The 14,032-nt window shown below is 55.8% G+C and overlaps 1 protein-coding gene across 4 annotated transcripts in view; it reads left to right on the top strand.

Annotated features, from left to right (window-relative positions):
* DNMT3A (DNA methyltransferase 3 alpha) overlaps positions 1 to 14,032 on the top strand; it is a 98,036-nt gene that overhangs the window by 16,887 nt on the left and 67,117 nt on the right. For 3 of the 4 annotated variants that reach the window (XR_006606516.1, XM_004745939.3, XM_045079301.1), the window contains exon 2: positions 9,637 to 9,863. Coding sequence is in view for 3 of the 4 variants with exons in the window: in XM_004745939.3 (XP_004745996.1) it covers positions 9,801 to 9,863 (63 nt within the window). In the remaining variant the exon portion in view is untranslated. Of the gene's footprint in view, positions 1 to 8,802; positions 9,492 to 9,636; positions 9,864 to 14,032 lie in introns of those variants that run through there. The other variant, XM_004745938.3, reaches the window with a different exon arrangement.

The following is a 14,032-nucleotide window of genomic DNA, read 5'->3' on the forward strand; positions in this document are numbered from 1 at the left end:
CCCTGCCAGGGTTCACGTGGCTGATTCTCACACAGACTCTCAGCCTGGGCCCCCGGGGTCCCCGGCTCCAGGGGCACGGGACACCCCTCTGGCTGTCCCAGCATGTGTGGCTCCCGACAGGGCCTCTCCTGACTTGCCATGCTCAGAACTGTATGCTCCTTTCTAGAAGTCTGTACTGGCTCTTTTTAATGCCCAAGGACAACTTCAGATCCTTACCAGCATCTATTTTGGGTATAAATCTTTTTTTTTTTTTTTTTCCTCCTTGCTTTTGGGGCTGTGTCATGGTAACCATTAGATGAGCAGAAGAGTCCGATTCAACTCCTCTCTGCTCGTGTGGCCACTACAGTGGCAGCAGCTTGGGGTGATCATGAGAGCTCATGCTGGGGGTACCCTGGCCTCGAGGATGGTGTGACAACCACAAGTCATTGTGTTGTGACTCCAGAGCCAGACAGATGGGCTTTGAAGTGGCAACAGGATGGCAGGACTGTTGGCCTGTTGCCAATGGCTTTTGGTATTCTATGTGCAGCTGGTGGTTTGGACGGGAGAGATGTTTCTGGAAGACAGAGTAATGGTATGATGATGTGCATCTCACTCGTGTTGAGAGAGAATGAGCAGTCCAAAGGAGAGATACTCATCCCCCCCCTCCAGCCCCCCCCACACATCCAGCCCAGTCTTGTGACCAAGAGAGGCTGTCATAGTGGGGAACAGACTTGGCAGATAGACATCTCTGTCTAGGAAGCCCTGATTCCTCCCCTGAGCCTTCTACTGGCCCTCAGCTCACCAGCCCCAGAGCTTATCACCACCCTGGATGGTATGGGGCACAAGATTACTCTCCTGCCTTCTGTCATCTACAGGAGTCATTTGCTCCTCCTCCCAAGCTCAAGTGGGAAATTCTGCTATGACGCTGTCATCTGTGGGCTGGTGTCCCTGCAGGGGCATGAATGGTGGATCTGGGGTGTATGCTTAGCGCTCATCCATGACTGAGTGCTGCCATATTTGTGAGGCCTCTGGAGTTCCATGGACCTGGTTTCATAGCCCTACTCTGGAACTTTCTCCCTGTGCTGCCTCGGAGAGGCAAGAAACCTCTCTCAGCTTCAGGTTCTCCTATTAAAAGTGGGACTACCAAGGGAACCTGCTTTATAAACTTCATAGGATTGTTGTGAGGCTGAAATGGGACAGGGCATGTCTCTAAGCAAGGGCCTGGCACGTGGCTGGTACTCAGCAAATAGTTGAATGAATGACGGACTCGTTGGGCAGGGCACCAGATACTATGATTAGAAGATTGCACTGCTTACTGCCACCCCTACCCCTGTCCCCACTGCACACAGGCAGGAAAGGGAGGCTAACCAGAAACTTTGCTTTCCGACCAGTCTATGCCCAAAGCAACAGTCACAGGTTAATTGTAAGAGGACATGATGGAATGGAACACTCTGGACTTCAGGGTAGAACAGACCTGGATTTGAATTTGGTTCCCTTTAATCCTGACCTTGGGCAGCTTTGTTAACCTCTCTATACTTCCCTTTTCTCATCTGGGAAACCCGGGAAAAGTAGTCCCCGCTTCAAAAGGTCGGAGTGAGGCGTAAGGATCAACGAGATGTTGACATCGTAAAGCTCTGTTCTCCGGAGTTGGCACATCGTGGGAGCTTCCTAAGTACAAGCTCCTGTTTGGGCGATGCAGACTCACAGGCACTTGGGGGATTTCAAGAAAGGAGAGAAAACTGTGGGCTGGATTAGTCAGGAACTAACAGTTGTTCGAATGTATTGCGTATTTTCTTCGTGCCAGGCACTCTTATAAGCACGTGCGATGCATTTCATTTAGATTCTCACAACAGCTCCGGGAAGTGGCTCCTGTCACTCCCCCCCTTTTACAGCTGAGTAAACTGAGGCTGTGGGCCACCGCCTTGCCCCAGGCCACACAGCTGATGGAGGAAACAGGTCAGGATTTGAACCCACGCAGGTAGAAGCCCTTCGGGAGGCTGACATTGGCATATGAGTCAGGACTGTCACCCGCGGGGCGCAGACTCACTCAGACCCCAGGGACAGAAAGGCTCCCACGACCTGGAGGTTCAGAGATGCCCTGCCTTCGGGTACAGCGAGATGCTGCGGGGACCCAGGCAGTGACCACAGTTTGCCATCCCTCTGTCTTCAGCCTTTTGTTCTCGGGCAAGCCCTCCCCTGTGGGCAGCAGCTCCTGACTCACATCCTACCCCTGAGCCTTTCCATTGCACCACCCGGTCCCGGGAGGCGACTGATTGGCCCTGCCCGGTCACGTGCTCACGCTCTGAGGGAGGGGGTGGGGTGGGGTGGGGTGGGGTGGGGTGAGGGGATGAGGTGTGGAGTGAGAGCAAAGACACCCCACTGTGGCCGGTGGGGAGGGGAAAGGCCCCCAGACAGCTGGAAACAAGCAAAGTCCACGAGGGGGAAAGCAGACTTCAGATGCGGGGAGAGAAGGGGGGTCCGCTACAGAGATGGTGATGTGGTTGGTTCTCAGCAGGGCAGATGGAGGGCTTGCCCTGGCGTCGAAGGGGCTCTTAGGGAGAGGACGTTAGGAATGTTCCTGATGGAGCAAGGATTTAGGCTTGGGGGAATGCTGGTTTTGCTTCTGGAAGAGACTGCTTCTGTGCAGGCCCTAGTTGAGGTGACACAGTGGGGTGACAGTGTCAGGGCTGGTTGGGGCATGCTTGGAGGGGAGATTTGGAATGATCTGCGCCTGGAGAGGGGAGGCGGGAATGGTGGGGGGTGGGTGGGGGTAGGGGACAATGTGGTGGGGGCGGGGGTGGGGGCGGGCGGTGACGTGGCAGGTGACGTGGCCGCCATGGCTGAACGGTGGGTCTCTGGCTGAGGTGGGCTGTTGAGTGAGCCAGCGTCGTGGTTAGGGACGTAGGCAGCCGTGACAGGCACAGATGCCTTTTGGGAGGCAGCACCCCGTGCCTGGGCTGCGCCTGCTGGAAGTGATGTTACTGGAAGATAGTCAACGTTTGGTGAGGGGAAGGGGATGGCAGGGCAGGGGGGGAGGTACCACTTCTGTAGCCAGTGATGGAACTCTGTGTGGGTGTGAGGAGTTCTCTGGTCATGGTTATGCTGTGGGATGTGATGGTTTCATAGAGCGACAGAGGTGGAAGGGCTGAGCTGCGCTCAGAGAGGAGGATGGAAGCCGAACCCAACAGAAGGTTGCAGTGGGGGAGGGGTAAGACCGCCTTCCCATCCCCCCTTCTGTCTTCCTAAAATTTCTCTTCTATTTCCTCACAGTAGTACACGCATATCATTGAAGAAGGCGGTCCCAGTGTCTCTTCACCAGAGAGGCTCCCATCCTCTTCCTCTTCTCAGAGGCCACCGCTTTGAGCTCTTTCTTCTAGCAACTTTACAGCTCAGGTTTCTGAGGAATGTGCCTATTTTTGACCCTTCCATTTTAGATATTTCCCATTGATTTCTTATTTAGCAAATAAGATCCTAGCTCTCCTACCTAGCCGCCCTTTCCACTCCCAAATCGTTCTTGTGGTGGGCCCACTCTTAACGGTACATAACAGTGGTTTTTCAAAACACTGGTTTTACGTGTGTATACGTGTGTTGGGGGTCGTATAGTGCCCCGCCCCCTCCAAGACTGTCACATCCTCGTCCCCTGAACCTGTAAATATGTTACCCTTATGTGGCTAGAGGGACTTTGCAGTTAAAGATCTTGAGGTGGGGAGATCATCCTGCATTCTCTGGGTGGGCCTGGTGTCATCAGGAGGGGCCTTAGAAATGAACGATAGACGCAGGAGAGGCCGAGGAGGTAACGGGAGCAGAGACAGAGTCAGGCGGTGAGGGAAGGCCTGGCCGTCGCTGGCTCCGAGGATGGAAGGGACCAGGAGCCCCAGCATGTGAGCAGCCTTTAAGAGCTGTAAGAGTCAAGGGAGTGGATTCGCCCTAGAGCCTCCAGGAAGAATGCAGCCCTACCAGCACCTTGATGTGTAGCCCGGTGACATGAACCATTTTGACCTTCTGACTCCCAGACCTGTGACAGAGCAAATTTATATTGTTTTAAGCCCTTAATTTTGTGGTAATTTGTCATAGCAGCGGCAGGAAGTTTCCATGTGTATATATGTATACATACACATACAGACCCACACACATTACATATGTATGTCTATGGACACACACGTATTTGTTAAATCAACGAATGCAGCTGTGTTCCCAGCCAGGCCTTAGAGGATCCTGCAAGAGTTTCCTTTCTTTTTTTTCCCCGGAAGTTAATAACGACCTTGATTCTCCATCTGCCTTATTTTCTCTGCACCTTCTGCCGACTGCTGCCTCACCTTCTCAGCGCTGTCGGCGGGCTCTCTGCAAGGGCAGTCACGTCCGTAGGACATGTTTTGGCTCTAGTTCTCCAGTGTCCGCTGTCTGGGCAGCGACATGTCCTAGCGGCCATTCTGGGACTTCCTTTTGCGGTCCTCCTTGTCATTCCCTTTGCCTTCTTTCTGGTTGGAGTTCCTGTTTTCTGGATCTCGTGTCTTCCTCTCGTTTGGTTTACTCCCCCTCCTGGAGCACATGGTCCAGGACAGGTACCTGTCAGTATCCGAATCTGTTCCGTTCCCGAGTTTGGATGGCAGACTGCGAACAGTGAGGAGCACCTGTGGTTTTGTCGGATTAAAAAGACCCTTTGGTGGTCTCGGGCATGGCGGCCACAGTACTTCTTAAGTCGCAGTGCTTAGATCTGAACAGTGGCTCTCGATGGCTTCATCTGACCTCTTTTCACCTTAATCCTGGAGAATCCCTTCCTTTGTCTCGGGTGTCTTAGAGGACATCTGCTCGCAGTTCCAGAGAAAGGAGTATCTGAAAATAACTTCATGCTACTATTGCACCTAAATGATTAGGCTGCGTAAAGAATTCTAATGGGAGAATTATTTTAAGAATTCTGAAGGTAAGGGCGCCTGGGTGGCTCAGTGGGTTGAGCCGCTGCCTTCGGCTCAGGTCATGATCCCAGAGTCCTGGGATCGAGTCCCGCATCGGGCTCTCTGCTCAGCAGGGAGCCTGCTTCCCTCTCTCTCTCTCTCTCTGCCTGCCTCTCTGTCTACTTGTAATCTCTGTCTGTCAAATAAACAAATAAAATCTTAAAAAAAAAAAAAAGAATTCTGAAGGTATTGGTCCTTTGTCTTCTTCTTCTTCTTCTTCTTTTTTCTTAAAGATTTTTATTTATTTATTTGACAGAAATCACAGGTAGGCAGAGAGGCAGGCAGAGAGAGAGAGGAGGAAGCAGGCTCCCCGCTGAGCAGAGAGCCCGATGTGGGGCTCAATTCCAGGACCCCGATATCATGACCTGAGCCAAAGGCAGAGGCTTTAGCCCACTGAGCCACCCAGGCAACCGGGTCTTTTGTCTTCTTGCTTTCCACATTAACATTGAGCAGTCTGAAGCCATTCTGATTCCTGAACCTCAGTATGTCACCCTTTCCTCCCTCTGTGCAGGTCCGTTGGATCTGCTCTTTGCACCAGTGTTCTGAAATTTCACAGTGGTGTGCCTTGTTGTGGGTCTGCTTTCCTCCCTTGTGCGGACATGCAGTGGGCCTTCTCAACCGGGCCACTTGTGTCTTTCACTTCTGGAAAATTCTCTTGCACTCTTTCATCAGTAACGTTCTCCTGTTTTGTTTGTTGTTGTTGTTTATGCGACTCCTGCTTTTTACATATGGAAACTTCTGGACCAGTTCTCTCTCTTTTCCATTCTCTCCAATTTTCATTCCTTTTCTGGTGCCCTTTGTGTTGAGTTTTGCGTCTTTACTAGCATGGTTGGTATTTCTAAGCTCTTTTTTGTTGTTTTAAACAGTACCCTGTCCTTGCTTTGTGCATGTAGTATCTTCTCTGTGCACGAAGCGTGTCTTTCCCAAGTTTTGTTCTGGTTTGATTTATTTGTTCTTGTCTCTATTTTCCAAGTCAGAGGCCTCCCTCAGAAGTCTGCTGGTCCCTGGTTGTTCTGTACAGGATTAAGAAGAGGGGACTGGGAGCTCTGGTGCATGATGGTGGGCTTGTTTCCTGGCAGACCACAGTGGTTGGCCCACACAAGCCATTTGGACACCATTTGGGCTCTGGGTGCAGCACCTGTATCTGTAGGCTTTTCCTCTCGGACTGGCAAGATTCTCCAGAGGGGAAGAAGGTGAGGGTCTGGCTACCAGGGTTCGAGGGGCCCAGTGGGGGAAGAGCTTTGGGGCACTCAACACCAGTATTTAAAATAACCTTCATCTCCTTGATTTTGATATATTACTCTGTGGCTCTCCACTGCTCCCGTCAGCTCTGTGCAAAGACCCTGGGTTCTGTGCTCCCTGGAGGGTCAACCGTCAGACTTCTGGGGGCGGGGGGTCTAGGGTTTTTCCTTCTTTCATTCCGTCTGCTTTATTTTCACACATGGGTCCTCTCCACTCCTGGCCTGGGAGATAGCCCGGTGCTGTTGCCTCCATCTTTTAAGGATTCTTGTTACAAATGAGGTTTGTTTTGATTTGATTTTAATTTGAAAGCAGTTCTGTCTGAAATCTGGCCATCACAAGTCTGCTTTCCAGACCCCAGAATTTCGTTGGTGGTGTCTCCTCTTTGTTTAGCCCACTCATGTGACTGTACGTCTCTTAAAAAGCTTTCTACCAAGTTGGATTTAGAAGGTAGTGAAGCTGGGTGTGCATATTCAAAATCCCAGTCCTTTTTCCACTACAGTTTTGCAATTGGAGTAGTAATAATGGTGGCAGTGTCAGGTGTGATCCCAAGACTTTTTTATGATGGGATTCCTTAAACGCTGGTGAAAGTTATTGTCCCAAACATTATTTATGGCCCCCGTGGCCATTAGAAGTATAAAGGAGGAAATAAAAGCTACCTGTCATGGTGGTAGGGTTCTTGGCATGGGTTTTTCTTTGGTGGTGGTTCTTGTGGTACAGCCCTTGGTGTGGGTGAGAAGGGTGCCTCAGTGCCAGGAACAGCAGAGCCATGCTTGGCAAAGGACCATCACGGTGGACGCAGGCTGCTGTGCTGGGACCATGGGCTTCGGGGCAGGTCTCTCCTAGCAGTAGGGCTGCTTGAGAGAAGGAAGCTTCTGAGGCCAGTTGGGAAGCGCTGTGTCAAGTCCTGGATCATGGCCACCACGGTGGGCCCCCTGGCATTGTGCAGCGCATGGCCCGCCTGGCCATATGCTGGATGCTTTTCAGTGATGCGGGTTGACTCTGAGAAACACTTTCTGAGGAACCTACAGACTGACCCGGGTCAGCTGAGTTTGCTTTGAGGTGAGCACACACCACTCAACTATCAGGGGGATATGTGGAGGGAGGGGAGAGGGAAAGAGCATTTCCCTTCCTTTCCGGGGTGTCTGCCCTCAGGGTCAATGCCTTGTGATGTTCTGCTTTTCCCTCCTACTTCCTCCCTCTTCTCATTGGCAATCAGAGGTTCTCTGAAAGTTTCTTTTTTCTTCCCCTCACAGAAGCTCCCTGGATATTTCTAGGCCACAGGGCAGTGCTGAGACAAACATCTGGCAGAAGGTTATCTGCCTCTACTTTGTGCCTTCTTGGTCTTCATGGACCCCATGTTGGGGCCCTGGGACTCCTGAGGGTGTCCCAGCCTTGTCTGCTTCTCCCCTTTGCCCTCCGCACCTCCATCAGCTTGGCAGGGCAGGGCTAGAGGACCCCATGTAGATTATGTCATCCAACTTGCCCATTTCATGGATGAGGAAGCTGAGGGCCGGAAGCCCGAGGCAGGACTAGAACCCACATCTGCTGACGCCAGGTTCAATATTCTCTCCAACCAGACTCTGCCTCTCTTAGCTTCCACATCCTTTTGAAGGTTTTGGTGTGGGGGCTGAGGGGGTCATTGGACTTGTTTGTGCTAACAAACGGTGTGTGGGTTTGAAGGGGAGTCGCCAGCCCATAATGGAGGGAAGCCTCATGGAGTTCTGGGTTGGACCAGTTCTCCCTTGGACTGTTGAGAGCTGTTTCTGGGTGCTGGTGTAAGTTGGGGGACGAAGCTTCCCAGAGATCGGCCTCAGAGCTTTAGCGAGAGAGATCTGGATTCAAGCCTGTGCTTGACCTCTGGAGTAGAGATGGATCCTCATCTTTTTGAGCCTGAGGTTCCACTGTAAACTGTAAACTGTAAAAGGGAGAGTAAGAGTACTAGCAGCTGCCCAAAGGAGGGCAGGCGGGTTTAGCACCGCCTCTGATGCAGAAAGCAACACTCTCTTTGGAGAGACATGCACGCGTGTATCCGTGTATCCGGGCAGCAGGCGTGCATGGAACCCAGTGCCGTGCTGGGCTGAGAAGCACACCTTGCACCTGGAGCTTCCTTAGGGCTCACCTGTGGGGCTTGGGGCTTGGGGCTTGGGGTGAGGTTTTAACTTAAAGCTCCTCCTGTCCAGGCCCTAAGGAGGCTCGTCCCAGCTCCAGCCTCCCCCTCCACACAGGAGGCAGAGCCCACCTCCCAGGGAAGTGCCTCCCTGGGGAAGAGGCTGCACCCCTGGGAGACCCAAGCCTGTGCTTTCTCCAGTGCCTGGTTTTCCAGGGAGCCTTGGTTGGAGGGGGATGGGAGAAGAAGCCCAAGAGGGAGGGGAAGCCGGGGAAGCAGAACGGGAACTGGAAGGGGAAGGGTGTGGGTGGGCCCAGATCCAGCTGCCTCCCACTTTCCTTCTCCTGCCAATCCCCTCCCTGCAGGCGGGTGCACTGGAGGCAGGGGCTTGGCCTGAGTTTCCTCCTGGGGGGTGGGGAGCCCGAGAACTCAGTGTCTGTGAGGGGGGGGGGGGGGGGGGGGGGGGGGGGGGGGGGGGGGGGGCGTTGAATCGCGCAACACCCCCACCCCTAGCTGAGGCCTGCGGCAGGGGCTTTGTTATTTTACTGGCTTGAGGCCCACACCTGAAGCAGGGAAGATGAAAAGCCCCTAAAATTAAGCTGTGTGGGTGTGGAGGGCCCCCTCGAGCCCCCCAGTTTCCCGAGGCAAATGGGGCCGATTCGTGGGGTGCGGAGGAGAGTAGCGTGGCCTGGGCTGTGGCCTCCCCCCACCCAGACGGCCTCTCGGCAGCACTGCAGACCTGGGCCTTCAGCCTGGCCGCAGCCCGAGTTCAACCTCCGCTTTCTCTGGGCCCAGACGCTGGTCCTGAAGTGGGGTGACATTCATTTCACTACATCCTGTGACTGCTGCTCACTTCCTCCACGTGGTGGGAGCCGTGTGGGGGTGGGGCGTGAGGGGAGGACAGATTAGAAGGAAAATGTAGCAGGGCTGGGGACCTCTGGGATTTCCCGGGGGGTGGCTGGGTGGGAGGGAGGGTGCGGGAAGCTTTCAAAGGAGAAAACAGACGTGAATGAAGAGAAGGGAGGAGGCAGGAGGCCGCTGGAAGGCCCAGAAGTGGCGCCCACTGTACCACAGCAACGCGGAGGCCCGGGGAGACTGCTGGTGCCTTGGAGGCAGGAGGAGGCCCTGAGGGAAGCCAGGCAGGACCCTGCCAGCTGAGTCGGCCTCAGTTTCCCCCGCTCTCTGGCGGGCTAGGCTGGCCCGAGCTGCCGGTGAGCTTGGGAAGAGGAGTGAGTTCGGAGGAACAGGCCTCACGGGGTCGCGTGGGGCTGACTGGAGGTGGGTGGGTGTCAGGTGGGGCCCGGGGTTGGGGTTGGGGGTGCCCTGCCGTGCTAACCCCTCTTGTCTCCCCCACAGGTGGAGCTACTGGAAGCCCACACCCCACAGCCAGAGGCAGAGTTTCACCGGGATCTATGATCTAACTCTTGCTGACAAAGACCACGATAATTCCTTCCCCAAAGCCCAGCAGCCCCCCAGCCCCGCGCAGCCCCAGCCTGCCTCCCACCACCCAGCTGCCCGCCATGCCCTCCAGCGGCCCTGGGGACACCAGCAGCTCCGCTCTGGAGCGGGAGGAGGACCGCAAGGTGAGGGACCCTCTGGCCACAGCCGTGGGAGGGGAGGGGGGAGGGTGCAGGAGGGAGGGCCCTCCCCAGGTAATGACAGCCCTGATGACAGCCCTGGCGACAGCCCTGCGTGCTGAGCGCTGGACCGTGCAGCTCAGTCTCCGCACTGGGCCATGGGGAGGGCTGTGTCCCCGTTTGGGCCATGGGTTGTAGACGTTCGGTCCTGGGGATACATCGGGAATTTGAAGCAGTCGCTATGGGATCCAGGCTTTCTAACTCCTCTGGTGTCTGAGCAGAGGTTCAAGCCCCGGGTCTGTATGCAGTGTGGGGGGACAGCCTGGCAAAGTGTCCCCAAACCCAGCTTCCTTTCTGGATTCGCATCTACCAGCTCTGTATCCTCAGGGGGTCCTTGACCTGTCTTAGCTGCCTCTGCTTCTGCGAGGCCAAAGGCAAGTTTGGGGAGGCTCCGTAGCTAGGAGGCCACGTGAGGGCTCCCCCTCTCAGAGCGCCAGGCACACGGTGACACCAGTCATCCTGGAGATGGTGATTTCCTGCCCCTCACCCCCACCCTGGGCTCTGAGTGTCACTTCTGACCATGGAGCCAATGACGTCCTTGTTCTCCGAGCCCCCTGCGGGGTGAGCTTATCACCTTCTGTTGAACTCCAGGACAGGCCTGAATCAAAGGAGATCCCAGCAGCCCCGTAGGGATCCCTGCTTGGCCGCGACAGGCTGCCTGGGACCTCACCAAGCTGCGTCCATCTATAGGCAAAGCTGCCCTGAACCCCAACAGTTAGACTCTGTTTTCACTCTCTGTCAGTGAGATGGTAAACCCCACCACCTTTCTGGGGAAGCTGTGCCAGCCATAGGCCTTCCTGGGGTGTCCTGTCTGCTGTGCCCTGGTCCCCACAGTTTCCTCTGCCTGTTCCCCTTTTCCTGAGCAGGAGGGAGGGTGAATGCTAGGTGGGGGGTATAGTTTGTTCTTCTGGAACCAGAGTGGACACCTGGCACCAGATATGGGCCCCCTGGACACTGCAAGGAGCATCGCATCTGCTTGCCCACCATAGGGGACAGCTCTGAGACCCGCCCCCTGCTTATGCTCCCTGATGCGCCCCCACGCGTGCTCAGCTCCTTCCTGGGCTCCCTCAGCCTTACAGCTTGTTTCTGTTTTCTGAATGGTTTCCAGCCAGTTGGCTCTCAGGAACAACCCTTGAAATAAGTGAGGCAAGGACAGATGGCCCTCGTTTACAGATGAGGAAGCTGAGCCCAGCTACCCAGTGGTGGGTCCAGATGAGAGCCTGCTGGATCAGAACCTTTCCCACTGGATCAGTCCTTGTGTGGAGACATGCAGGTGTGCGCATGAAGCCCTGGCACCTGCCTTCACAGCCTGGAGTCATGCGGGATGCCCTAGTTGGGGGTGTATACCCAGCAGGTCGGGGAGAAAGTGCATGCCGTGGTCCACTGAGCCAGGCTTCTAGAGGCTGTGGGTCCCCTTCTTTCTGAACCCACAGAAAAAGAACAGGCAGTCCAGTTTATCCTCTGGGCCTTTCGAGCTACTCCTGTCTCAGGCAGCAGTCGACCCACAGAGAGTCGGGGCCACCTGCGGCCAGCCACCTGTGGCTCTGCATAATTCCCTACCCCTGGTCAGGTCTGTTTTGCTCCTCTGTTGGATTAGGTGACCCTGAGCTCCCTACCCGGTCTGATGCCTGGACTCGTGCTGACAGAGCTCTGTGTCCGTACACTTGCAGTTGGTGATCAGCTGCCCCGCCCCCTGCAGGTGGGCAAGGTGGGGACAGTCAGGCCAAGCTTCTCTCATTACCAGTGCTGCCCTAGATACCAGAGCCCCTGGCTCCCTCGCATGGAGAGCGGCAGAGCAGGCTCTCTGTTCTGACAGTTCAAGATCGAGAAAGAGCCCTGGACAGAGTCAGAAGCCCCAGGTCCCAGGCCTGAGTCTACCACTTCCTGGAGATGTGACTTCAGGCCATCTGGGCTCGCGTTTGCTCAGCTGTAAAGTGGGGATAGTAACTCTAGCTGTGCCTGTTTTACAGGGTGGTTGGGGAAGTCAGATGAGGTCATGGGCATGGAAATGCCCTGCAAACAGCAAAGTCTGGTCCAATTATGAGGGATTACGATTGCTATTATTATCTACCCATAGTAACTGTTCTGGCTCATGCGGCAATAAACACATACCCGGCCCCAGATCCTGGTGCTGATAGAGCAGGGCCCCTCCCCAGCTGCCCACGCCCACCGGGCGCACACTGGCTCACCTGGCCCACCCCCCCAGCCCCTCTGGGCTGGCTTCCGCAGCTCGGGGGAGCTGCCCTGGGAGCCGCCCTGGGAGCCTCGGCAGAGGGCGGGTAGAGACATTGCCAGTCTCCCACGGCAGCCGGAGAAAGCCAGGCCTGGGGCTGCGGTGCCATGTCACCACGGAGGGGGAAGATGGTCTTGGGCTACCGCCCAAGGAGCCTGGCCGAGTCTCCCGGAGCACCTGGCACTAAGGAACTGTTTGGTGAGCCAGAGGGAAGGGGTGTGGCCACCCGCTGGCCCTGGGCGCCACGTGCCCTTCCAGCCTCCTTCCCGGCCACGCCTTCACGCACCTTCCACTGTGGTACTTCCTGGAACCGCCAGCCCTTTGTTTATGCTTCTTCCTCTGCCTGGTGGGCCCTCTCCCTGATTCTCACCGCTCCTCTCTGGTCAAAGCCCTTGCTGCTTCAGTCTGCCTTGAATTACGGTTTGGACGGGACCCGTGGTTCTTTTGAGAACACTGGTGGCACCTGGAAAGGTTAAGACATGCCAATCAGAGCTTGTGGGGCTGGAGCCCAGCAGTCCTTGTTTTAGCCAGGCCTCTCTCTAGGGCATCTGAGAAGTACCGGTGTGGACAACACCCAGCCCCACTGCTGCCCCCCGAGGGCGGGGCCTGACTAGCCTGGAGCTGGTGCTCAGGAAGTCCCTTGTGGCTAGGGTTGGAAGAAAATGAGAGCGGTAAGACCCTCCACAGGGGAACAGCCCGGGGCCTCGATCAGGCAGGCTGGGTGCAGTGCCAGCGGCAAGAGCCAGCGGTGAGAGCCAAGGAGCTCGCTTATGGCTGGGAGTGCACAGAGACGTCTGCCCAGCATCCATTCGTCCGGCAGCCTCCCCTACCCTGCTGTCCATATGTTGGGTGGGGAGGGAGCGAGTGGAGAATGCTGGGACAATGCAGGTTTTGGGGGGGCTGAGCGCTGGGGTTCTCACCAGGCTGGGTCATCTGGGGAAATGTGGCCACAGTGGAGGGAGGGGGAGGTGGCCTTAGGGGGGATGGGTGGGAGGTGACATCAGGGAGGCCAGGAGCCTGGGTGGAGTATCGGGTCCTGCACAGGGGGGAGGGGAGGGGGAACAGGGAGCAGGAAAGGAGACCGAGAGCATTCCCACCTTGGGGCTAGAAGGGCCTCCTCAGATCCCCACACGTGAATTAGCGCCTGGCCAAGAGTCCAAGCCCCAGGCTGGGCCCCCGATCGTGCGGCTCCCCGCTTTCTTTCCTCCGGCCTCAGAAACACAACAGCCAAGATGCGCCGAGTGCTGACTCCCTGCCAGCTGCTACTTTAAGCTCTGCGCTCGCGTGATCTTCGTTCGCTCTTATTTCGCTCGTAGGGTTGCTCCATAAGGTAGGCTGTATTTTTCAGCACTCTATCTTCTGAATGACTACATGGATGCCTAGACACGTGGGGTCACTTCACTAAGGTCATATAGCCAGTGAATGCTCTTCCGGGGCCGTGGCACTCAGGCAGGCTCCCCCCAGCCTTCCCGCCCGCATAGAGCCCTGATGCCCACAGCCCTGCCCACGGTGCTTCTGCTGCAGGTTCAAGGGCGTTGGTCCAGACTGGAAGTAGGGACGGTCAGAGAATGCTTTACTCAGTGTGGCCATGCTCTTGTCCTGGGGTTGAGGTTTGGGGGCACTTCATCTCCAGTAAGAATTCACATACAAGGCCAGCACGTGCGCGCACACACACAACACACACAGCGGACACACACTCTTCCGTGAAGACAGTGCCGTGGCCACACAGCTGCTTGCCCTTCTTCCCTCCCCGCCTGCGTGCCTCCCTCCCTCCTGCATTGTTTCTCTTTTCTCCTCTTCCTCTCTTTCCTTCCAAGTACCTTCCCCAGTACCAACACAGAGTAGGGCTCCGCAGGTCTGTTGCATGAACCGAATAAACATT

Source organism: Mustela putorius, unplaced genomic scaffold (genome assembly GCF_011764305.1).
Source record: "Mustela putorius furo isolate JIRA1106 unplaced genomic scaffold, ASM1176430v1.1 tig00000281_pilon_pilon_pilon, whole genome shotgun sequence".
In the NCBI taxonomy this organism is placed as follows: domain Eukaryota; kingdom Metazoa; phylum Chordata; class Mammalia; order Carnivora; family Mustelidae; genus Mustela; species Mustela putorius.